The sequence below is a fragment of the Neocloeon triangulifer genome, unplaced genomic scaffold (assembly GCF_031216515.1).
Source record: "Neocloeon triangulifer isolate White Clay Creek 2 clone unplaced genomic scaffold, ASM3121651v1 ptg000009l, whole genome shotgun sequence".
NCBI lineage: Eukaryota > Metazoa > Arthropoda > Insecta > Ephemeroptera > Baetidae > Neocloeon > Neocloeon triangulifer.
This window is the reverse complement of record NW_026775551.1, coordinates 3,128,439-3,153,273: the sequence shown is the minus strand read 5'-3', so window position 1 is coordinate 3,153,273 and position 24,835 is coordinate 3,128,439. Positions and strand designations below refer to the sequence as shown.

General features: G+C 35.3%; 2 protein-coding genes across 2 annotated transcripts in view; one reads left to right on the top strand and one right to left on the bottom strand.

The window, feature by feature from the left end:
• Positions 1-9,383: 9,383 nt before the first annotated feature.
• Positions 9,384-14,060, top strand: LOC132195355 (uncharacterized). The gene is made up of 12 exons (XM_059617297.1): positions 9,384-9,504; positions 9,561-9,785; positions 9,853-10,014; positions 10,697-10,909; positions 10,969-11,159; positions 11,505-11,786; positions 12,043-12,158; positions 12,210-12,374; positions 12,440-12,669; positions 13,048-13,262; positions 13,316-13,578; positions 13,629-14,060. Exons 1-12 carry the CDS (start codon positions 9,390-9,392, stop codon positions 13,963-13,965), a joined length of 2,514 nt encoding a protein of 837 aa, XP_059473280.1. The 5' UTR covers positions 9,384-9,389; the 3' UTR covers positions 13,966-14,060.
• Positions 14,061-15,735: 1,675 nt separating this feature from the next.
• The window catches only part of LOC132195306 (potassium channel subfamily K member 13-like), a 33,144-nt gene continuing 24,044 nt past the window's right edge, over positions 15,736-24,835 (bottom strand). Inside the window, exons 2-5 of the mRNA XM_059617224.1 lie at positions 20,124-20,326; positions 18,424-18,762; positions 17,476-17,787; positions 15,736-16,906 (exon numbers count right to left, since the gene is read on the bottom strand). Of these exons, the coding sequence (XP_059473207.1) occupies positions 16,748-16,906; positions 17,476-17,787; positions 18,424-18,762; positions 20,124-20,326 (1,013 nt within the window). The 3' untranslated portion in view covers positions 15,736-16,747. The remainder of the gene's footprint in view (positions 16,907-17,475; positions 17,788-18,423; positions 18,763-20,123; positions 20,327-24,835) is intronic.

Genomic DNA, 24,835 nt, shown 5'->3' with positions numbered 1-24,835 from the left:
TCATGCTGCAGAGGTCATCGCCCTTCAAAAAAGCGATTAATACCATGTGAGTCGAATATGTAGTTTATTAATTATGCCAATTGGTGCCAATGAAATGAAATTCCTATATACAAATAATAATAATAATAATGCCTGAAATAATTTACAAAAATATTAAAATTTTAAATTGATTTACTTATTTGTAATTTTGTTTCCTTTTATTTAACACAATTGTGCACAACTTCAGCAAGACATTATAATAGTTAAGAATTAAAGTGTCGACTTAAAATTAAATATAATCTATACTAGGTTTTATCTTTATCCATTTTAGCATATTCAGTTAGGGATTTGATTCTTTTTGTACATTTAAGGAGGGGGTACTGAGAAATCTTTGTCTCGTCACAAAGTTTACATTTACATTTTTCTCCGGCGGTATATGAAAAGTTTTTTCCGTACAAGCAAAGTGATGAAATTTTGTTTTCAATTTTACCAAATCTATTATTGTAGTATATTGATATTCCTCTTTTAGGTCTCCCCACATCCCCTTTACTTCCTAATAAAAAAACCAAATAATACCCTGGAATGTTAATGGCTTTTTCTACACAAAAAGTTTCAGTAAAAAATAGTATATCAAAATTTTTAAAAAAAAGTCCGATAAGTTAAGATGCAGGCAGGCTGATATTGAATGCTGGCTGAGTTTAATAAAATTAACACGGTCTTATTTATGTAATCATGCATTTTATTTTATATATTAATTCTATTCATATTTTGTTATTAAATAATTTTCTTATTTAATCAATATATTATAACTCATTAAAATTTGTTACTAAAGCATAGCTTAATTGATTATTATGATTATGAATATTTGCAAAAATATTTAAACATGCTAAAATGTTTTTTTTTTGTGTATTTATAAATAAAATTCACGAGCAATATCAGAATTGATAAACATGAGAATATAATGACTCTGTTGATCTCTTTCTTTATGGACTTCTATTCAGTATATAATGAAAAAAAGAAATAACATAAATTTTTCAAAATAATTCATTCAACTTTTGGATGTGTGTGCTTTTGCAGTATGTTGGTAGGAGGTATGAGCGGCACACTGAATTTTCCATTAATCTTATTAATGACGCTGCGCTTTAGCTGGTACAATGTTCAGTTGAACGCGGAAAGGATAAAGAGTGGCTACGGATAAATGCTGGGTTGGACCTTCAATTTGCGTTTTCAGCTGCGGTTCGTGGTTGATGCGGCTTCTCTTTCATCCAAACTGCTGCAATGCTGCCTTTTCATGAAATGCAGTTGAATTTTCCCTAAAAAAAATACGTGTTTTTCAGAATGGGTGGGTCATTTTTTTGTTTGGAGCAAAATGTTGATGAAAGTTTTACTGAAACTTTGCGAGAAAACCAGGCTAGATAGAAACAAGAAACTTAAAAAATTTTGATGATTAACAAAGACAATTATTTTCCATGACCTAAAAATTCTTGCGTCACAAAATTGAAAATCTTAGTAATAGCCTGAAAATTATTGCAATAGAAATAGAGCAACATGAAAATTTTGAAATTTAAACTAAAAAAAATTGATAATGCATTCCATTCTTTTAAGTCTAGCTCTGGTATTTGCTGACCACACAAAAATTTTCTTAAAAAACCGCTCTTAACTTAATTAAATAAATAAAAAAAAAAAAAAAAATTTGCAACACAAACATAACAATGGCACCACTTCTCACTTTAACTCCCATGAATAAAAAAAATATAAATAATCTACATAATAAATGCACACTGGAAATTATTGGACAAAGTGTTTATTTGTTTCGATCTCGTAATTCAGTTATTTAAATGAATTAAATTATTTGCGTTATTTTATTTTTATTATTATGATTAAAAGCCTTCAATTAGTTAGTTTTAATAATAACGTTGATTTTGCTCGACTTTTATCTGGCAGATTGTTGAAAATGTTGGAGAGCGGTCGTTTGTCGCGAGCCCGAGCACGGTGGCTGTTCCTGGTGGACGAGGACCCTTGCCCAGCCGACTCGACGCTGCCATCGTTTGCCCTCAAGCACGTCACCCTGCCGTTTCTCATTTTCCTCGCCGGAATCGCGGCCTCCATCCTAATTTTCATAATTGAAAATTTGGTGCACTGCGCCAAGAGAAAGTAAAAATTTGTGTTTGCTCAGCTCCTATGTGTGTGTGAATTTGCGCTATTGACGTGTGCTGTGCATTAAAAGCCTTTTTTTATGTGAGTTGGAACACGATAAAAAAAAAATAATGGTGTTTGATTCGAATATCCACTTTATTGCTCCGGCAACAGCGCCTCACATAAAAATGTAATCAAAGGGAATAAAACGGCGGTCGCGAATTTATTTTCACTTTCGTGCGGCGCAAAAATGAACTTGGTTTTTTGCGCTTTTACGGTCTCGCTCGTTTTCATCCAGAGTTTTCGGCAAATAAAAGCAGCCGACGATGCCACGAGCGTGCAGCAAGCGATCGATTTTCTGATGACTCTCGATGTGCAAAAACCGATCAGGCGTCTTGTCGCGTTTTACGAGGATAATTCCGCCGGTGAGTTTAAGATTCCGTGCCGAGAAAAAGAAAAACCCCAGATATTATTCCACTTGGGGAAAGCGTTCGTGCGCGAAAATCATTAGTTTACTTCCACTAGCTAATGCCAAAACGGAGGGTTTGCTGCTGAATCTGCACAGATCGTGCTCGGCAAGGGGGATTTTCTTGAGCGCTGCGAAAATCTCAAGCTCAGCTGCCATATCGCATGTGCATCCGAACCAACCACCGCTTGTGGCAGCATTTATTTTCACTTCAGCTGCACCAACTGCATCTTTTCTCAAGCTGGTAAATATCATTTTTAATGCACTGCAGAGCGTTATTTATCACATCTGCGCAGAATTCTTTTGGAATAAAATTAATGCGCATTAAAGATTATTTAAATTTAAAGCTCACGCAGGTGGATCTAACGAGAAAGTGAAGCCCGGAGTTTATTGTTGCAAAGAGAAAAATGAATAAAAGTCAGAGCTCAAAAAGCGACCTGCTGGTACTTTTAAAACCTCAAGTTAATCAGAGTAAAATCGTCAATCAATTTCTACAAAATTTGTTAATTATATCAAATTCACACAATCTTATTTATTTTTAATTTTATTTTACTTCCTTCCTATTAGTGGTGTCGCTTTTTTCTAAAAAAATTCCTTTTTTTATCAAATATTAACTTATTGTTTTCTATAAGTGCATGTAAACAATGTATTGTAACAATGTACATAAATAAACAACAGCGTAGTTTTAGTTTTGACACGACAAAAAAGTACCAGCAGACCGCCATTTGGGGTCAGTTGTCTTTTTACTTTTTTTTCATTTTCCGCTTTATATGTTTACAAGAAGGAACCTGGTTTTGATATTTTGAATATTATTTAAATTGTAACTAACTAGCTAATAAGAAATAAAGATTAATCCGACCATATGTGAGCAACTGTAAAAATTAAATAATTATTTTACATAAAGTACCACAAAATTGTCTTTTCTTTGTGATTGTATTTATTTAAAATTCGTTATTGTAAAGTATATTTTAATTAAATTAATATAAAATTATTATAAAATTATTTTAACTAAAGAATAATTTATCCTTACTTATTAATTGTTTGACTATAAATTATTATTAAATATCAAGTCACATTTTAATGTTTCTTTAAATATTTCAAAAACTGTTGAGAAAGATGTCAATAAATAATATGAAAATCTCAGGCAACCGAGAGGACGAATCGTGTATTCTGGGTTTATATGACGCGAGCGGGACGCGTGCCAAGCCTGTCGTTTCTTCGCGCCGACACCAACTTGATGCTCGCGTCGTGGGAAACCGGCGGCGAGGTGCAAATCTCGCGTTGGAACGGCGCAGGGTTCAGCCGAAATCTCGCTTCGTGGAAAAGCGGCGACAAAGTAATTCCATTAGCCGCTCTGACGAGGCCTGCAATTAGTCTGGCGGGGAAAGTCGTGAGCGTCGCAGTTTTCCATGTAAATTAATAATAATATAAAAAAAAACGGCGCGACGAGAATCAAAAATGAATTATGCTAATTCCAGGACCCGCCGTTCGTGATATTGCCCGAAAATGAGACAAATCCGGCCCAAGAGTCGCTCCGAGGCTGGCTGGTCGAGCTGTGGCTCGATTTGCAGAGTCGGATGAATTTCACTTCGAAATTCTACAGGCCAGCACGACAGAGCGGAGGAATTTTCAAAAGAGCTGTTTCGGAGTTGCAATCCGGACGATCGGACGTTGTTTTGTCGCCGTTTGCCATCGTGCTGGGCGACTCTGATGTGGTCGATTTCCTATTTCCAGTGACAACTTTGAGGTTAAAAAATAATTATTTTTATTCCTTCAAAAACGGAATTTTACAATTTCTTTTGTGCGAGTTTTTCAGATGGAAACAATTTAAAAAGCAATCATTTTTATGGCAATTTGAAAAAGCGCTCCTTTGTTTATGGGCAAAATAATATTCTGCCTGGTTTCCAACAAAATTTTTTATTTTTTTTTCTTTCTACTGGCAAAAATCTTTTAGCAGAGTTGATTTGACTTCATTCACTGGTCAAACCAATGTTTACCCCCGCTTGTTTAATAATTTTATGGTATTTTTAAATTGAAATTTGACCTTTCCTGGATGAGATTTATGAATAAATTTAAAATGTAAACAAATTTGCAGGTGAAAAATTATTTCCTTTCAATAAATTTGCTGCGTTTTGAAAATTCTTTGAAAATAAAACTTTGTAAAAAAAAATAAAAAAATAAATGAAACCTTCATGAATAAAGATTGCATTTCAGAGCCGAAATATGTAGAGCAGGAAACTCCTTTATGAAATAATGAAGAACAATATAAATTTAAATATATAATAAAAATCATCGACGTTACCATAATTTAATAATTAATTTCAAATCAATTTCACAAATCGCAACCTTCAATCACCCTCAATTGATAAACTTTTCTTAAAGAACATTTTAAAATCTGATTAAAATTGTGATTTAATTTATACTTTAAATTATTATATGACGTTTGATTTTGATTGAATAATTAAATTTCTAAATGAATTTTATACCTCTTTTACGCAAAACTGTCATTTCAGCTATGGATTTGTAGTGCCGCGAGTCTCGGCCACGTCAAGCCTAAATCAATTTTTACAACCATTTCCAACCAGCCTTTGGCAAGCGATCGCCGCAATCCTGACCCTGACGGCTATTTTAATGACCACCGCCTACATGGTCGGCCAAAATTTTGGGTTCGAACCGCCCGGACGACCACTTTATGGCTTCTACGAGTCCGTGCTCATCATTTACGGTTCCTTGCTCACCCAGGGTATGATTTTGTTGCAAGCAAGGACAGTAAATAATGCACATTAAAAAAACAGGACCGGATTTTTCTCCGCGCTCGATGTCTGCGAGGACTATTTTGTGGTGCTCGTACGCTTTTGGTGTTTTGATCGGACTCGCTTACTCGGCGTCCATCACCTCCAAACTGACCCTGGGAATTTTAGAGCCACCCTTTCGCAACCTGCAGGATTTCATTGCGTCGTCTTACGCGCCTCTTCTCATCACTGATTCCGCTCCACATCGTTTGATTTCGGTAAAATTACGTAAATTTAACAAATTTGGAATGAGATATATATCCAGATTCCAATGAAAATTGCGATTGGTTTCCGCAATTTCCACTACCCTTTGGTATTTCAGAACGTCCAATAATTTTTGTTAATTTGTCCCTATAAAACTTTTTGTAATTATTTATAGCTTTGTTTATTATATATTTTTTATGCAAATTAGTATTCCAGGAAAATTTAAATCCAAATTTTCTTCAAAATCAGGTTGTCTTGTCTCAAAATAAAGCATATCTTTGAGAGAAATATATTCTGTAATGTTTAAATAATTTAAAAAATAAATTTTAGAGCGCCGAATTTGGTGTTTGGCGGGAAATTCGCGAGAGAAAACCGTACCCACGGACGCACCAAAACATAGAAAGCGCTCTCACTGAGGTTGCGTCGAGCTGGTCGTCCACAACCCTTTTGGACGCCAAAGAGCGCATCTACCCAAAACTACTTGACCTCTCATTAGAGTGCAAACTGACGCTGGCCTCCTCCGAAAGCGTATTGACCTTGCCAGGTCACTTGATGATTTCCAAAATGTCGCCGATGAAAAAAGCCATCGATCAAAAGTAAGGAATTAATGAAATTGTTAAAATAAATTTTGAACCTCTGCGTGGCAGACTGGCTGGAATGTCAGCGAGCGGGCAGCTTTCGAGGCTGAGGTCAAGATGGGTACCGGCCACGTCCGCCGAGGAATTTTGCCCTCAGAGCAAGACAACGTTGTTGCAGTTTGGGATGGAAAACGTCGCTCTGCCCTTCTACATTCTCGTCGGCGGCATTTGCCTCGGCGTTTTGGTGCTCTTTTTCGAATTTGTAACCAGAAAGTTCCTCTGGGACCATTTTCGGCCCCTCGAAGTGCTTCGCCAGCTGATGGTTCAACAATCCACTACGAGAGGAAACTATTAATTTATTTTTGATATATGACATCCCTACAAGTTTCAGTTTATTTTTATTATATTTTGAACAGAAAAAAACTTATATTTTGTTTCATCACAATAATCAAATTATTTGAATGTTAAATTGTTTCATTTTTAAATTGACATAGACGAGAATTTTGCTACTTTTCTATTTAGTCCTCTCAAATCTAGAGCTTGAAAAATAGCAAAATGCCGCGAGAAACTCGGCGAGATTTCCGGCGAGAAATTAGTCGTTGGTATAAATATTAATTTTTCAAAAGCGGGTCTCTTTAATACTTTAGAGGTGCAAAAAATAGCGAATGCCTTTTATCAAAGGTCTCTTTTTCCTACGTCTGTATTTTAAAAGTTGGTCTTTCAAATAGATGAGAATTTTGCTATTTTTTTATTTAGTCCTCTAAAATCTAGAGCTTGAAATATAGCAAATGTGGCGAAAAACTTGGCGAAAACTCTTGCGAAAAAATAGTCGCTGGTTTAAATATTAATTTTTCAAAAGCGGGTCTTTTTAATTCTTTAGAGGTGCAAAAAATAGCGAATGCTTTTTATCGCGGGTCTCTTTTCTCTTCGTCTGAACTTTAAAAAATGGTCTTTCAAATAGACGAGAATTTTGCTACTTTTCTCTTTAGTCCTTTCAAATCTAGAGCTTGAAATATAGCAAATGTGGCGAAAAACTTGGCGAAAACTCTTGCGAAAAAATAGTCGCTGGTTTAAATATAAATTTTTCAAAAGCGGGTCTTTTTATTTCTTTAGAGGTGCAAAAAATAGCGAATGCTTTTTATCGCGGGTCTCTTTTCTCTTCGTCTGAACTTTAAAAAATGGTCTTTCAAATAGACGAGAATTTTGCTACTTTTCTCTTTAGTCCTTTCAAATCTAGAGCTTGAAATATAGCAAATGTGGCGAAAAACTTGGCGAAAACTCTTGCGAAAAAATAGTCGCTGGTTTAAATATTAATTTTTCAAAAGCGGGTCTCTTTAATTCTTTAGAGGTGCCAAAAATAGCGAATGCTTTTTATCACGGGTCTCTTTTCTCTTCGTCTGAACTTTAAAATTTGGTCTTTCAAATAGACGAGAATTTTGCTATTTTTTTATTTAGTCCTCTAAAATCTAGAGCTTGAAATATAGCAAAATACCGCGAGAAACTCGGCGAGATTTCCGGCGAGAATTTGTCGTTGGTTTAAATATTAATTTTTCAAAAGCAGGTCTCTTTAATTCTTTAGAGGTGCAAAAAATAGCGAATGCTTTTTATCACAGGTCACTTTTTTCTACGTCTAGTTTCTAGGGGCAACAGCTACATTTCAAAAAGCTCTAGATGTGTAAAGGACTAAGTAATAAAAAAAAAAATAATATTCGTCATAAGCTCTGCTGAGCTGATCGATGCGTATGTTATTTTTTTTTTTATCTGTTGGAAATAGAATAAATGTTTGAATTCTTTAAAAAAAAAACCTTTGCAGGCATCGATTTTATTCTTTTAAATGTTCAAAAGCAATTGCTATTAATTAATGCGCGTCATTGGAGTTTTTGCCAATTTGTGCATTACTTTTTTTACTCGTCGGTTGGCTACACTGCATTTTTTTCATTTGCTTTCATATTTGAAACAATTCGAAAAATTTCAACAATGCGCTAAATTTCACAACAACCCTACAATCACCAATATACATTCGTCGTTTCCAGTTTGCATTGTTGCAGTCGCATTTAAATTATTCATTCCGACCGTTACCCAATTTTGAAACGTTTTTGAAGAATTTCGCTTTTTCTCAACGCCAAAAGTTCTTTCCGCTGCCATGTCCGTGTCCTTGCCGGATATCCTGTTCGGCCCAGTGAAGAGAGGCCGTTGGAAGATGGGCTGGCGGCTCAGTGAAGATGCCGGCGTTGCTCTCATCTGCTCGGAGAGCTCCAAACTGGCATTGCACATTGGAATCGCGCCGACCAGAAACCAGAGTAAGTCACTTGTGCATCTTTTAATGTACCGAAAATGATTATTTTTTGATCCACTAATGCACCTCTTAATTGTTTCCTGTTTAAATGCATTGGATCACGCACGGCAGACTAAATTAATGATAGATGATAAAAATCTCGGTCGCGATGCAAGTCACTGCGGCGCGCTCGCTCGAATCCATTTTCCACCCTCAGTCGTTGCTTTGCCTGGCGTCGATATCATGAGGATTGCTCTGGTCATCTCAGTTTTGTTTTGCTGCATTTTACTGCAAGTTTGTGGTCAAAAAAATGTCAACGAAGAATTTTTAATTCTTTAGAGATGCAAAAAATAGCGAATGCTTTTTAACTCACTTTTTTCTACGTCTAGTATCTTGGGGCATTAGCTACATTTCAAAGCTCTAGATGTGTAGAGGACTTAAAAAAAAAATAATATTCGTCTAAAGCTCCACTGAGTTGATCGATGCGTTTGTTATTTTTTATTTATCTGTTGGAAATAGAATATAAATGTTTGAATTCTTTTAAAAAAAAAAAAAACATTTGCAGGCATCGATTTTATTCATTTTAAATGTACAAAAGAAATTGCTATTTATTAATGCGCGTCATTGGAGTTTTTGCAAATTTCTGTAGTACTTTTTTTTTGCTTATGCGTCCGTTGGCTACACCGCATTTTTCTCATTCGCTTTCATATTTGAAACAATTCGAAAAATTTCAACAGTGCGCTAAATTTCCCAACAATCCTACAATCACCAATATACATTCATCGTTTCCAGTTTGCATTGTTGCAGTCCTTTTACATTATTCATTCCGACCGTTACCCAATTTTGAATAGTTTTTGAAGAATTTCGCTTTTTTTCAACGCTTAAAATTTCTTTCGACTGCAATGTCCATTTCTTTGCCAGACATACTGTTCGGCCCAGTGAAGAGAGGCCGTTGGAAGATGGGCTGGCGGCTTAGTGAAGACGCCGGCGTCGCTCTCATCTGCTCGGAGAGCAGTAAACTGGCCTTGTACTGCGCTCGATTGCACATTGGCATCGCGCCGACAAGAAATCAGAGTAAGTGACTTGTGCATCTTTTAATTGACCGAGAATTATTTTTTAAAAAAAATCAGGCTCCGCCGAGCACGCCAAGGCTATTTACAGGCGAACCAAACGCATCCGTTGTGCTCGAGTCGTCGCCATTCGGTATGCCTGGCCAGCCGCTGTCTCGCCTCTGAATGTCTTTGGACTGCCGGCAGAATTGGCTGAATTAGCTCTCGACAACCACGAGGCGCTGGAAATCGAGCCCCTCTTCCACTTCGCCATCGTCAACGGCTACACTGTGCTGGAGAACCTGAGTAAGAATTTTTCACAGCGAGATGTTTGAAAAAAATGAGAAAAATTCGTGTCCTTTTTTACTCGCAGGCAAGAAGGCCCTAAGGGAATACATTCACACCCTGAAGTTTGCGCAACCTGATGGAGACGTTCGGATGACGATGGGGTCGAGGAATTTGGTCAGAACCCACCGGTGCCTCAGCCAGCCTCATTCTTCCAACGCCTGTGGACCTTTTTCGAGCGCCTCTTTTGGTAATTTGCCGGATAGTCAAGATTCAAGTTTTATTTCTTTTGTTTTAAGCATTGCATACCACAGAATATAATGTAATTTTAAAATCAGTCTATACATCATTATTTAAACGATAAAATTCGTCAGGTCATAGAATTGATGTTCTTATACAAAAGCTTTCACTATTAGCAAATACAACCTGATTAATTCATTACGAAAAAAATTAAACATACGCATATTATCTGGAACCTTCGATCTTAGTAAAAATAAGGCAAAAATCACTCATAACCTTGCATTTATAAATTATAAAAATTTTCAATTTTTTAAATGTAATATAAATATTTAATTTAAAAATAATATTTATTTTAAAAGAGTGAGCGACGCAGGTTTTCATTTAAACTAAAACGCATGGTGTGACATGCAAACAAATAATAAATTTAAAATTTGATTTTGAGAACGAAACATAACAATTTTATCCGAAGCAATCTTTCTTGCTTCAAGGCTTTCAATCAGTCCCGCTTAAAAAGTAAATGTCAAAATAATACGTATATGCAACACTTGTTTTTTTAATTTTTGATCCACTAATGCACCTCTTTATTGTTTCCTGTTTAAATGCATTGGATCACGCACTGAAAGATGATAAAAATCTCAGTCGTGATGCACGTCACTGCGGCGCGCTCGCTCGAATCCATTTTCCACCCTCAGTCGGTGCTTGGCCTGGCGTCGATATCATGAGGATTGCTCTGGTCATCTCAGTTTTGTTTTGCTGCATTTTTCTGCAAGTTTGTGGTCAAAAAAATGTCAACGAAGAATGGGACGAGAAGGCGTGGACTCAGGCGTGCGAATTCGTGCTTCAGTATCACTCGCAGTGGCCGATTCGCAGGGCCGCCATCGCCTACTACGCTTTAAAAGGAAGAGGTTTTTAATATAATTAAGTGGCAAAATTTAATTTTTTTACATTATTCATCCGACTGTAGAAAATTACATGAGGGAGCTTGTGATGGCTTTTTTCAAACGACTTTCTCTAGTGGGTGTCTCGTCCAGTTTTGTCAGAATACCTGATCCGAAGGCGGTGGAAGTGCTTCGGTTGAAGGAGCCCAATCAGCCGCCGATCACTTGCATCCTCATGCTCACACCCAACGACCCCACTTCTGGATTTGTCAGAGCAGTATGCAAATATTTCATTATTAAACAAAATTTAATTTTGATAATATTGAAGAAAAAGGTTTTTTTTAAATGGCAATTGTTGCAAATCAGACGTGATCAAGAAATGATGTCTTCGATTCGAAATTTAATTCAAAAGAAATTTTTTGTTTGAAGAAGTTGACACTCGATGAGATGGAAATGAAGATATCGGGCTTTTTCTCGTTGCAAAAAAATTTATTTATTCAAAAACAAATTGAATTTTTATTCATTTTTTTCCGATTTTTTTTTTTTGTCAAACGTTGAATACGTGCTAAATGCTTGATTTTTATTACATAAATTTATGTGTTTGGTTTAATTGAAAAATTAGGCTGCCGACTCTGGAGGCACAACTGGCAACGCGGTGTCATGGATCCACATCCGATTCAGCAACCAGCGCAACCTGACGACAGACATTGGTCTCCGGCCGGACACTGACCTCGTCTCTGCCCACATTCAATCGGAGGGCCTTGCCAATTTGTATCGCTGGAACGGCATTTTGCACACACTGAAGTCCAACTGGGACGGTATCGGGCAAAAAGTGCCCTCTGACATCGCCGACCAACCCAACATGGACCTGCTCGGGCAGAGACTGAGCGTGGCAATCTTTGACGTAATTGAGATTTAAAGCTGTTTTTCATCTTAAATATTGTTGAAGCTGGACTCATAAAAAAAATTAACTTTTAGTATTTTAATCATAAATTGTTTTCAGCTCATTTCGTTACATTTTATTTCCTTTTTTTTTATTGAAATTTGTGGCACTTTAATAATGACAGAGGATTTGAAAATTTGAAGATTGATCAGAATTCTATGTTGCTAGAAAGAAATGTGTCTAATTAAAAAATTGATTGATGCCAATTGTAAATTAGGATCCTCCGTTTGTGTATGCGGCGAACATTACATCCAACACCGCGATAAATGAAGCTCTCATTTCGGGTTGGATGGTGGACATTTGGAAGGACTTGCAAAACATTCTGAAATTCAGGTTTCTGGTCAAAAGTTTGAGTCGAATCGTTTAATCGATTGCTTTCCGCAGAACCACTTACTACAGGCCGGCGAGGGTGGACTTGACGGTTGGCATGTTTAGGCGCGCCGTCGAGGAATTAAAATCGGGCCGCGCCGACGTCGTGTTGTCGCCGTTCGTCATCACCGCCGACGACATCGATCTCGCTGATTTTTCCATGCCGATCATCAACCTCAAGTGAACATTATTTCACAAGACTTAATGAGAATTTCCAATTATAAAAATATGCGGCGGTTATGCAGGTACAGGTTCCTTTTGCCGCGAGTTTCGGCCACGTCGAGTATCGACCAGTTCATCCAGCCGTTCCAGTTGCTGCTTTGGCGTGTCATTGCCTTGGTTTGGACGTTGGCTGTGATTTTGATCACGGTCGCGTACATTTTAGGGCGCTATTATGGATTCGAAGAAGACGGAACACCCATTTTCTCCCTCAAAGAATCCATTATGATCATTTATGGCTCTTTGTTTGCGCAAGGTATATCATTTTTGTTTGTAGTATTTCAGCGAAATTGATATAAAACTTATTTATCTCAAAATCGTTAAAAAAATTTTTTTGTTAAAATAATTCATTATTTTTATTTAATTTTAAAAATATTAATTTAAATTTAAAAAAGCCGCATTCAAAAAAGCAAAATATAAGTTTTTAAAATGTTTAAATTTGAAGTTTTTATTTTATATATTATATTTAATTTATTTTTACTACAAATATTTAATAATATGTTTTATTTCTTTATAATATATTATACGAACTTTAATTAATTAAATTTTAATTTTTTGTCAACTCTTTTGGAGTAAATTATTCTGACTATCTTAGATTTAAAAACTAATAATAATTTATAAAATCAATGCGCAGGACCTGATTTTGCTCCACTGTCTTATTCCGGGCGAATAGTATTGTGGGTCTCCTTCCTTGTTGGGGTTGTCGTGAGCCAGGCTTTCTCGGCCGCCCTGATTTCGAAACTAACCGTCGGTACTTTGGAGCCACCATTTAAAACGTTGGAAGAAATGATAAGTTCGCCGTACACAGCTCTTTATGCACCAGACTCGGCGCCTCAACGACTCATAAACGTAAAAGCATAGAAATTTATAAAAATTAAATTTAATTATTTGACGCCATGCAGAGTGCAACGAAAGGTTCGTGGAAGGAGTTGGGTGAGCGAAAACCGTACCCCCGAATCATGCCACGATTGGCGGACGCGGTGACCGAAGTGTCAAATTCGTGGACCTTGACGACCCTGCTGGAAACGAGGGAACGAATCTTGCCTTTGATCAACAAAGCGCCGTACAATTGCAAAACAACCCTTTTGCCGACGGACATCATGAAAGTGCAGGGCCAGCTCATGTTCTCCAAGTCCTCCCCTTACAAAGCAGCAATCGACCAACAGTAAATTAAAATATAATATATATTTTTTTCTTTCTATTGAAATTTTAAAGGCTCATTTCAATGCGCGCAAGTGGACGTCTGTCGAGGGCCCGTTCGACTTGGCTCGGTTTGTATTTCGAAGAGCCCTGCCCGAAGGACACGACTCTGCCGCAGTTCGGAATGGAAAGCGTCGTTTTACCCTTTGCAATTTTGGCTGCTGGCCTGGTCGTTGCCCTGCTGCTTTTGGCCGTCGAGTATGCAATTAAGAAATGGTTTGGCCGACTCATGTCAGACGAGGACGGCCCGACGGCCCTGCAGGAGATTGCAAGGACGAAGGGAATTCGCATCTCCAAGCACTGGCTACGAGTGCAACAAAGTTTGCCACTCCCTCTATCGAAGACAGAGTAGAAAAAAATCTCCTTTCTATGGGATTTTTGAATTAATTATTATAATTTATCACTCTTCAGGGATGGCTAATTTTATACATAGAGAATTAATTTAAAATGTGTGACACTTTTTAATTCAAGAGATTAAATTTTATATTGTGTATTGATTTATTTATTCTATTAATAACTTTTAATTATTATTATAAATTTCAGTGTAACACATTTCAGCGCTTCACAATTAAGTTTGTTATAAAGATATTTTAAATAAACATTGAAATAATAAAAATTGTTGAAGAAAATCATTTCTAACACATAAATTTTTATTTTTTATCATTAAATATATATTATAATTAATGATTGTGTCTTAAAATTAAAATAAAATAATAATGCAACTATATTTATTTTGTATTGGGTTGTTGCTCTCAATATTGTTAAGAAACTTCTATGCTATTTAGCAAAATTGCAACATGCTGTGCAGATTAGAGTTGCATTGTGGTCTGATGTGCGTCAGAAAACGAGCAAGCTGCTTCCGTCGAGAAAAGGAAATATAAGCCGCGGTTGTTGTGCACGGAGCTGAAAATCATACTTGAGAGTGTGCGGTGCACACTTGTCGTTAGTTAAACAAAGTTAGCCTTGTAATTACTTCGCGCCACGACGGCCACACAAGAGTGCAATACACATGCATGCGTCCCATATGCGACTGAATGTGGTATTGCTCAGCACTGATTTTGCAGAACGGAGGTCATGATTCGGGTCAAGGAAACGACTGCAGACCGCGTTATTATTCTCGAGGATTATTGAGCTTTAATAAGATTTTACAAAGAGCAGAGAGGGTAAAGTAGGAAAAGCCAGTGTGATTTATATGTTATGTAGAACACTAATATTGACAAAGGTTTTTTTTCTCATGAGAAAACTTGTTATTTGAGCTGCAACACTCCTGCGGTATTTTAAATAATGACAAAATAATACAGGCGGAAAGTTTATTAATTAAAAAGTCTCTAAAATTGAGGTTTTTCTTTAAGCAAATCACTTCTGCTTGATAAAATAAATTGGAGAAACATAATTTTGTTGGAAAACTGGTGAATTTTTAAGTAGGTTTTTATATTGCAAAATATGTACAGTTGGAATAATATAAAATAATGAATATGAATAAATAAATTAATAAAAATAGTAAGAGATAAATATAAAATTGAAACATTAAATATCATTTAGTTTTTTCTCTGCCATTTACAAAGCCTATGAAAGTTTTTGCAGAAACATATTGTTTGTTTTCAAAAATATTTTGCCGTAAAGACGCCAAAAGTGATTACTTTGCCTGCGCTATCAATCAACTTCTGACATCACAGAACATTCACATTCTGTTACAAAGATTGATTTACTTACAAGGGGGGCCGCTGACTGAGGTTTTGGACTCTTCTCACGTCATTCTGTTGGTCTACATAGACGTCTAAGGGTGGTAGACAACCCTTCCTTTCTGTTTGCGGAATAAATCATCCGACGCGCATCAAAGCTGCCCGCTGCGAATACGTGTGGTGCGTGCGCAAGTATTGAATCCACCAAAATGCAAATAATGTTTACTTTATATGAAGTATTTTAGAAGATCAAGAAGTTTGGACACGTTTACATAAATACTGTGATTTAAAAAAAAGGAAAATCCCTTTCAATTTAAAAAATAAATAAATTATTTTATAGAAATAAATTTACAATTAAAACTCGCACTATTGGGGTAATTCTGGTGAAATAAAAATACTTTTGAGCTGACGTGAAATGACAAAATATCATCGGATTTATTGATTTTGCAATTACTGGAGACATTTTCTCCTTCAGAAGGTCCCAAAAAACAAATCCCAAGCAAGTTTCTTTTACACATATTATTTATGTAGTCCTTTTTAAATTTGACGCAAAAGTATTATGCAGAGCTTTAATTTAATTTAAATTTTTTCTTTCGTCACAAATACCTGACAGAGAATATAATATTGGAGAATGTTCCATACAGACGAGATATCCCGGGCAAGTTATAATTATAGCTGGCCAGGGCCAGGATATCTGTATTGAATTCCCCATTATTTTTATAGAATTCTTTTCTTTGGTTTCAAAAAATATTTGAATTTTTAACATGAAATATTTGAACTGATTTCACAATAATTAACAAGGAATAGTCAATTTGTAGAAATTTTGCTGATCACACTAAATTCAAAATTCGAGAGAGGTGGAAATTAATTTTCAATTTGATAACAGATCCCAATCCAAATGTTTGTGCGTCACAGCAGCCGACTATAGAATTAATTTGATAGGGATTACGGATGAAAACGGCGGGGATTTTGAGTCAAAATTTATCATGCAATTACGTTTGACTACAATTATTCAAGGACGTTTAATCCCCACCGAGAGCTAACAAGGTTCATCATTTTTTCCACGAGATCCTCTCACAGGTTTAAATAAATTATACGCAAGCAAAAGCTGCTGCTCTAATTACCGCGCGCGCATGAAAAGTCTCTCGTCGAAAGTTGTTAACACACTTTTTGAGCTGCATAAATAAAATAAGCAGAGCGAGAGGAGCAGTGATAAAAAATTAATTTCATATACACACCCAAGTATGAGAAACTTAGTTTCCAAGTTCTTCTTGCAAATGCACTTGTTAATTAGCGCATTGTTCTTACAATTAAAACGTCTTTTTCAAATCACCTTTGACCTTTGCCTTATGAATTAGTTGAGCTTGGTTTTTAAACTTTCCTGCTTCAGCTCAAGTCCAATAAAATGCGCACCCCCGAGACCTGCCTCATCTCACACACTATCACAGCTTTTCACGCATTGTTGTCCAGCTTCTGACTGACAATCGCCAGGGGCCCCACCGTGCCCGGCGTGAAACCACCGCCGGAGCCTCGGGCAGGCTGGGCACTCACGCCCCACCGCTGCATTTGGGCCGTTTCGTACAACTGCTTCTGCATCACAGCAAGTGAAACCTGTGAAAATGATCAGAGAGGATTGTCATAATAATTCTTTTACTGTTGGAAAATTAAGCATTGGATTTCATTTCATAAACATAAAGGTCAAATCTATTTAATCTCGGAAACATTTTATTTTTAATTAAGAGAGAGGAAAATTTTAGGAGTGAGAATTCATTGCTGGTTGCAGCAATATGGTTAAGTAAGTCCAATTATGGTTATTATTTTTATTTTCTTGATTCAAATAAAAATATTTAACAAAAAGGAATTCTATCTAATATGAGCATTATTATAACAATTAGAATTACCAAAATTTTTAACAAAATTATTAAAATATTAGTTTTTATATTAAAAAAAAATTACCAAATTAAAAGGAAGTTGTACAAAAAAATGGTTAAATATCAAAAATATATAATTATGTTATTGTTGCTATCATGCGCACAATTCTCAAGTAAAAAACTTCATGTGTACACATTTCTCATCTGCAAAGAAAATGAAAAATTTGCACGAATGGTTTTTTTTCTGTTAAGAAATTCGTGCGCATCAGCAGCGATATTTAAAGCATTATTTAAAATCGTTAATTGTACCTTGTTAGCCTGAAGGAAGTCCTTCATGGAGATCATTTCCCCACTGAGTCTTCGTTCCCCGTCCGAGTCGTAGACAGAGTCCGAGTCCCCAGTTTCGCCAGGGTTTGTGTTCGGCGCCGCCACGCCGTCCCCACAGAGGGGTGCGTGTCGAATCGGCAACGGTGGGCGTCGTTGGCGCCGCAGGTTGTTTGGTCTGGCGGTGCTTTTGCGTCGCCGACGAATTCGCTGCGACTGGCGGCGCCACATGCGATTTGCGGCGCCAGCCGCTCGCTCGCAACGAAAGTCCAAACGGGCTATCAACCAGTTGAGGGCCTGTTGAAAAATTTAAAAAATTTAGAATGATTTAGTTGAGAGTCAAATAAAGACAAATATTTTTATTTACTCTTTAAATGAATTTTGATTTTAAGAGAAGTTTTTTTTTTTAATAATTATAGAAATTGTAAAATAAAATTCAATCAGATTTAAGTATCCAAGAAAATGTAATTAATTTTTGATATAAATATAAATCAGTGTAAATCTTGGCCTTTAAAAATACAAAATTAATTGTTAAATAGCAAAAGTTCCATATACTAATTTAATTGAAGTTATTAATAGATATAAATAAAATGAAATAATAAGATAAATAATTTTAGCAAACACTGTTGTGTACAACCTACATAAGTAAAATAATAATAATTTTACAATTTAAATAATTATAATAAATAAAAATGAAAGATGCATATAAATTTAAAATAATTCAAAGGGATTGAGTGGTAAAATCTTAAAATTATTTTAGTTTTTTTGTTTATTATTTTTTAATCTTTATTCTTAACTTTTAAGTTACTTAAATGCTTCACAATAAATCCAAATTATTGAATAAAAGAATTTATAAAATTAATTTTTTTCTAATTTTGTTTATGAAAATAAGATAAAAAATTTAAAAAATATAAATATTTTGGCAACAAATACCTGTTTGATAACGATGGAGGTGACGTTGAATAGCGAGTACGTGCAGCAGCATCCGAGCACGAGGAAGATGAAGTTGCCGAAGCGATACCAGTTGTCGTGCGGGTAAGTCTCGGCCTGCGTGGCCACGTAATCGCCAAAGCCGATGGTGGCGAACGACACGAAGCAAAAGTATATCGACTCGAGGAATGACCAGTGCTCGAAGGGCGCGTACATGAGCGAGGCGCACGCGGCCACCACGGTCGCCGCCACGCTCAGGCACAACATCACCCAGTACACGCTCGGCTTCCAGTTGTCCAGGCTCTCCTCGTCGTCGTCCAGCGACGCGCTCGACACGCAAACCTACAAATAATAAGCGAAAAATTGCAATCCGTGTTTTCAATACACAAAATAATCATTCAAAACAAATCAGTATCTTTTATAAAAAGAATTTGGCTTTATCTTTTATGTTTCGAATGGAGAAATTACTTTTTTAAACCGAAATTGGAAACTTTTGAGGTTTTCTAATTATAAAATGAGCGATATTTAACAAAATTCTTGCTAGTAGTGGTGCGTTTTGTCCAACAGTTCCTTTCTTTTCTAAAAAAAGAAAAAAAATTTAAGTTTGAACAAATAAATATTTTTTTTCCCATCAAAAAGTTCACAATATTTACAGTGTGGTTTTGATCTTAAGAAATTGCTCGGATAAAATTATATTTTTTTTGCAATTCTTGAGGAAATAAAATCGCGATCGGATTGGCTGTGAAAGTTTGTCGGAAAACATGCTGAGGCGCAATCTTTCTTTTTTTCCTGACAGTCAGACAAACCCCTGCTGGCGCTGAGTAGGCACTTGGCCGCACGTTGCTGCAATGCCGGTTGCCTACTTTCACAACTCTCTTTCATCTAAAAGAGCACGTTAGTGTCGGAACTGGTTCAGTTTATTGCTAAACTAAAATGTAGATTGGCTTACTTTGTGCCTTTTCAAACAAAAAGTTGAGCACTTTGATTTGGGAACAAATTCTTTTTGTCTATAAATGTCACTACAAAGGCAACAAAGGCGTGCTTTTGCAGGAGATGAAAAAAATATAATAAATAGTGCATCACAGAGGAAGAGGAGCAATAAATAAGTATTGCTCAAAAATTCATGATTTACTATACTGAGTTTATATCATGTTGAAAGCAAATATTTGCGAGCGTCTGTTTCGCAATATGATCAATATTTTCCAGTAAACGTATAACAAAAAATGTTAAATATTGCATTGAAGGCATCCTTCTGATTTGATATATTTGTTAAAGATAAAGAAGGAGCAAGATCGTATAACTCAAAGGTCAAGATAGGTCGAAAATAAAATTTTTATTATCTTCTTCTCTATTTAAATCTTTTAAAAGTAGTAGTAATAATAATAATAATAATAATAATAATAATAATAATAATAATAATAATAAAAATAATAATAATAATAAAAATAATAATATTAATAATAATATTAATAGTAATAATAATATTGATAATAATAATAATAATAATAATGAAAATAACAATATTATAATAATATTAATAGTAATAATAATAATAATAATAATAATAATAATAATGAAAATAATAATAATATAATAATAATAATAATCTAGAGGGGAAGGTGAATTTTTCTTTTTTCAAGTTAATGATAATGATAATAATAATAATGGAAATAATAAAAATAAAATAAATTTTTATTTCTCACCTTACGCCCGTTGAGGCCGTTGGCTTCGTGCACGCGCTTGGACAGCTTGCGCACGTGGATGTAGCGGAGAGCATACGCGAGGAACGTGATGATTCGCTCAAGGAAGAGGTTGAAGAAGAGGATGCCGCCGGAGCAGCCGAGGAAGCCGTACAGGATGACTGCGAGTCGGCCCATCTCGGTCTGCGGCGTCGTGCTGCCGTAGCCTGAAAAAGCAATTAGCACATCTCGTTAGGCATACATGCTTTTTCCTTCCCCCACACACACACACACTGAACATAATATGCGTGGACGTGTTTTCTGAAAAGTAATCAACCGCGCGCGCGGGTGTTTGGCTTCGTGTAATTATGAAACGGGCTAACGAGGGCGAAGAAAGTTTTGCCCGTCAAATTTCAATCCGGCAATTTATAAACTAATGATTAAATACTCGACTGGAAATTATTATTTTGTGTGTGCAAGACTTATAGTTTTCTTGTATTGACTTGTAAAGAGAATTAACAAATTGAAATAGAAGTGTGAGAATAAGTATTAAGAACAAAAACAAAGTCAACCGAGGTTTCTTTGTGGCGGATGGGGTCATTTTGATTTCGGAAGTTTTGGCAAAATGATTGCTAGGGTGGTGCCGTTTTTTCCAGTAATTTCTTTCTTTCCAAATAAATTGTTTTCAACAATCGAATGTAAACAAGAATTTGCAGAAAAAACAACAACAAGAAAGTTGAAAAATATAAATATTTTGAATTCTTACATTTCCAGTCTATTCATTAATTTACCAAGTTTATTATTTTTGACTAATAGAAATGAAATTAACAGCCAAAATCGGTCATATATTGAAAAAATCTCTAATTCCCCAGTTTTTGGAAAGAAGATTTTCAATTAATTGTAAAATATTTTTACGTTGCTTGTATGAAATCAAATATTGCTAAAAAAATTAATACAAAATAATTTTAGGAAGAACAAAACTAGGTCATGTCCATTCGAAATTAATAAAAAATTCGTGATTTCTTCCGTACCTCTTTTTTCATCCTGTGTAAAGACGCAACTTATAATTAAAATAATTAGTACTGCCTTAAGTATTTAAAAACATCAAAGCTAAACAACACAAAGCAGCGTGCAATAAACATTTCAAACAAAACAGGATTATTGCAGCGTAATAATGAACTGCGTGTTGGCAGCTGCTTTTAATATTCAAGCGTGTTGCTAAATATAATAATTGCCGAGGGAGATCAAACGTAATAACAAAGCAGGGTGCCAAGATCAAAGGACGCGGAAGTGGGCTTACGTGTGAATTAAAAACAAACTTTGCAAAGCCTTCACGCGTTTTGGCAGTTTTGCAGTTTGTGTCGCATTAGCGACGAGAAAGTTGAAAGCAAATTTGTTATCGCCGAGACACACTTGGTTGCACGTTTAAATTCATGTCACCAGCAGTGTCACTACTTATCTTGCATGACTTGTGAAGCACATAAACAGGAAAAAGGAAAATAATATTTGCCGAGGGGAATTGCTTCGATAAAAGATGCCGACAAGAAAGATGCTTCGTAAAAGCTTTACATGTTTTATTAATAAAAAAAAATGAGGCGTCATGAAGAGCGCAATTCCAATTATTTTCATGCATCGCCAGGCAAATCCAATTACGAGCAGAGAGCCGACTTTGTGTTTCGAGTTTGTTTGCATCTTGAGATGGAATTAGTTGGAAAAGTTCGGAGGAAAGATTGAAGAGGATTTGCGGTGCGGACGAGAATAGAAGCAAGAGCGAGAGTGTAACCGAATTATTATTTCTCTGCGTGAATAAGCCCCCTTGGTGACACGAGAGGCGTTGTTAACAGACACGCCACTGGTTGAGCCGACTCGGAGCTCAACGAAATATCATTTTCCGGCACTGCTGCAGAAAGCGATGAGGGAAGTTTTAATCACAAGGGATTCTTGGCAAATTGCACAGGGAGATTGTTTTCGAAAGTGAGAAATTTTCAGCGCTTTTACGCGAAAAAATATATAAAAATAAACGGATTTTTCCACTTTGAATATTCAAACCAGCGGTCAGAAAAGTATTCCAACTTCTGTACCACGACGTTATTTTTCATGATTCGTGGAAAAAATGTACTTTTAATATGAATAGAGCCATAAAAATAGTAAATCGTTTCCCTTCCGTATTCAAAATAAAATTTTAGAGGATTTAACTTGGCAATTAATAATTGGTATTTTCATACAAATAATTAAAAAAATTAAACTTAAGAATTTTGCCTGCAAAAAGAAAGTATAATAAATTATTATGGGTTCCAAAAAGAATTAATCTCAACATTTAGGTTTCTTTTTAATTAACTTTGCATTTTAAACAAATTTTTACGTAATTCGCAATCAAAGAAAAAATTCAATCCAAATTTTTTGGCTCACAGTTTTACAGTTTCTATTTTTAATACTGCTCAGCAAAACTTCAAAATAAAATTAGGAAGTTCATGGACAGAAAATTAGGCCTTGCATTTCTCATACAAGAAAATAACTAGAGCAGTCTTTAAAGAGAAATTCACAAAATATAAAATTTAGCCCTAAAAAATATAAAAATTATAAAAATACGTGTTTGTTCAAAGTTTAAAATATTCAAATCAATAAAAATAAAAATACGTCTTAAAATATAATTTTAAAATATTAATATTTTTAAATAAAAAAATCAAACATTAATTTTTTGAAGTTTAGGGCCAGATTAAGGTATAAAAGTAAGGAATTTGAAGCATAATTAAATATTCAAGAAAATCCTCTTGTTGAATATTTATTATAGCACTTAAATTGTTCCCCAACCTATACATTCACGTTCAGCTCGGTCTCTTTCACTTTCAAGCACTTAAATTTATTGGCGCCCAACTTGGAATTAATGCCCGCGAAACAACAAAAGAGGCACTTTTCGCAAGAGTAACTTTGCTGCAATCGAACGGCGGATTTTATCCTTCGCCTGGAAGAGAAAGAGAGTTCCGTGCGTGGTGATTGTCTGGAAAGTAGGCAGGCGAGAGGAAAAGGATTTATAAGAAGGATCGACAGAAAAGCTCAGCATAGGCTGCCAGCGGCACACCTGTTTTTGGCACTTAAGAACCTTATTTCATGGGTTCGGTAAAACGATGCCAATATCAAGCCCGTAAGGTAAATTTCGTGATTTTTTTGTGGAAGCCAATTTCCGTCTTGAATGTCTTCATGTCATGAAAAGTAGAATTATTATTTATACTTTTGATTTGTCCCATATCTCATCTGTACTTAGTATTTACTATTCAATCATTAAATTATTATTGCTTCGAAATGATTTGCTATGAGTGATATTACATATTAATATTGGGTAATTCTGGTGAAAGTCAATCTGTTAGATAATATATATTTATTATTAAAATAAAAAAAAATTATAATAATTTTAATACAGGTTTCACTCAAGAATTAAAGAGTGAAAAACAAAAAAATTCAAATAATGTTAAAATTTATTAAAAATATAATTATTTTAAATAAATAAAAATAATGCAATAAGCATCGTTTTATATTAAAGTGAATTACAAATAAAAATTAAATGTTATTAAAATTTAAAAAAAAAAAATAAAATTTTAAAATTTATTATATAGAGAACATGCCTAGTGATTACAGCAAAATTGCACTTCTTTGACGCACTTTTAAAATTAGAATTTGAGAATTAAATCTCTTCAAAGCAAACGAATAATCCGCTAATTACTTGCAACGTTAATAAGTGCAGCGCAAAACACGGCACGTCGTCCTCGGCCCCCACGGATTATCCTGATTAAAGCGAGTTGGTCTCTGGACGACTTGTTTTTGCCTCGCTACATGAATATGCAATTAGCCGAGGGAATCCAATTAAAAAATAATCAATCTGCACTCATTAGGTGCCTTGCTGGCTCACTGCACTTTGATGGGGGTGTAAATTTTCGCCTGCCGCTCCCTCTCGTTCTATTATTGTCGCCAGCAGACTCGTCCTTAATCAATCAATAGTCGAGCGCACGCCACAATTAATTATTTGCGTTTTGTTTACTTTTGTGTTTGGCTTGTTTGCTTTTTTTTCTGCATAAAATGCGGGACAGTGAAAACCTTATGTTTATTAAACACTGAATTTGATCAACTCCAATCACACAAATCACAATAATTTGATCTCGATTCTCGTTAAAAACAACGATACGTTAGTTTCAATTGTATTATATTTACTGTCAACAAAGTAATTATACATTGATTTGATTTATCACAGGTTATTCGCCTCATTTTTTTCATACTTCAAATGTTTTGTTTTTTGGCACTGAAATTCTATATTTTTTTTTTTTTTTTTTTTTTTTTTTTAGGGTCAGGCCAAGACAAAGTCTTGTCGGCCTGTGCCCTTTATTGGTGGGACAGAAGGCACCACCCAATTAAATTTTATTTTTATTTTCATGAAGCACAGATTAAAAATTCCTATCGATTTCTATTGAAATGATATTCTAGTGTTCCATTTTTATTTGTTTAAAGCCTTAGTCTTGAAGAGAAGCATGATAAAATCAATAAAAATGCCCTCGACCCTATTCTGAGAGCGTCCTTTGGCCATAATTTCCACGAATTTCTCGTCACTCATTTCACTGCCAGGTGTACGCGTTTGAGAAAATCGCAAAAAAGGCGAACGCCATAGTCTGTATAAAGCACAACTTCAAGTGGCTCTCCTTGTCGGTGACAACTTCCAAAATGTGTAGCCAATGCTAGTGTACAAGAAA

Bases quoted from the DNA above. Each gene is read 5' to 3' on its own strand.
- LOC132195355 (XM_059617297.1), top strand. From the start codon at position 9,390: ATGGGCTGGCGGCTTAGTGAAGACGCCGGCGTCGCTCTCATCTGCTCG. The intron at 10,015-10,696 runs GTAATTTGCCGG...TTCCACCCTCAG, and splicing joins TTTTTCGAGCGCCTCTTTTG to TCGGTGCTTGGCCTGGCGTC. The intron at 12,670-13,047 runs GTATATCATTTT...ATCAATGCGCAG, and splicing joins TGGCTCTTTGTTTGCGCAAG to GACCTGATTTTGCTCCACTG.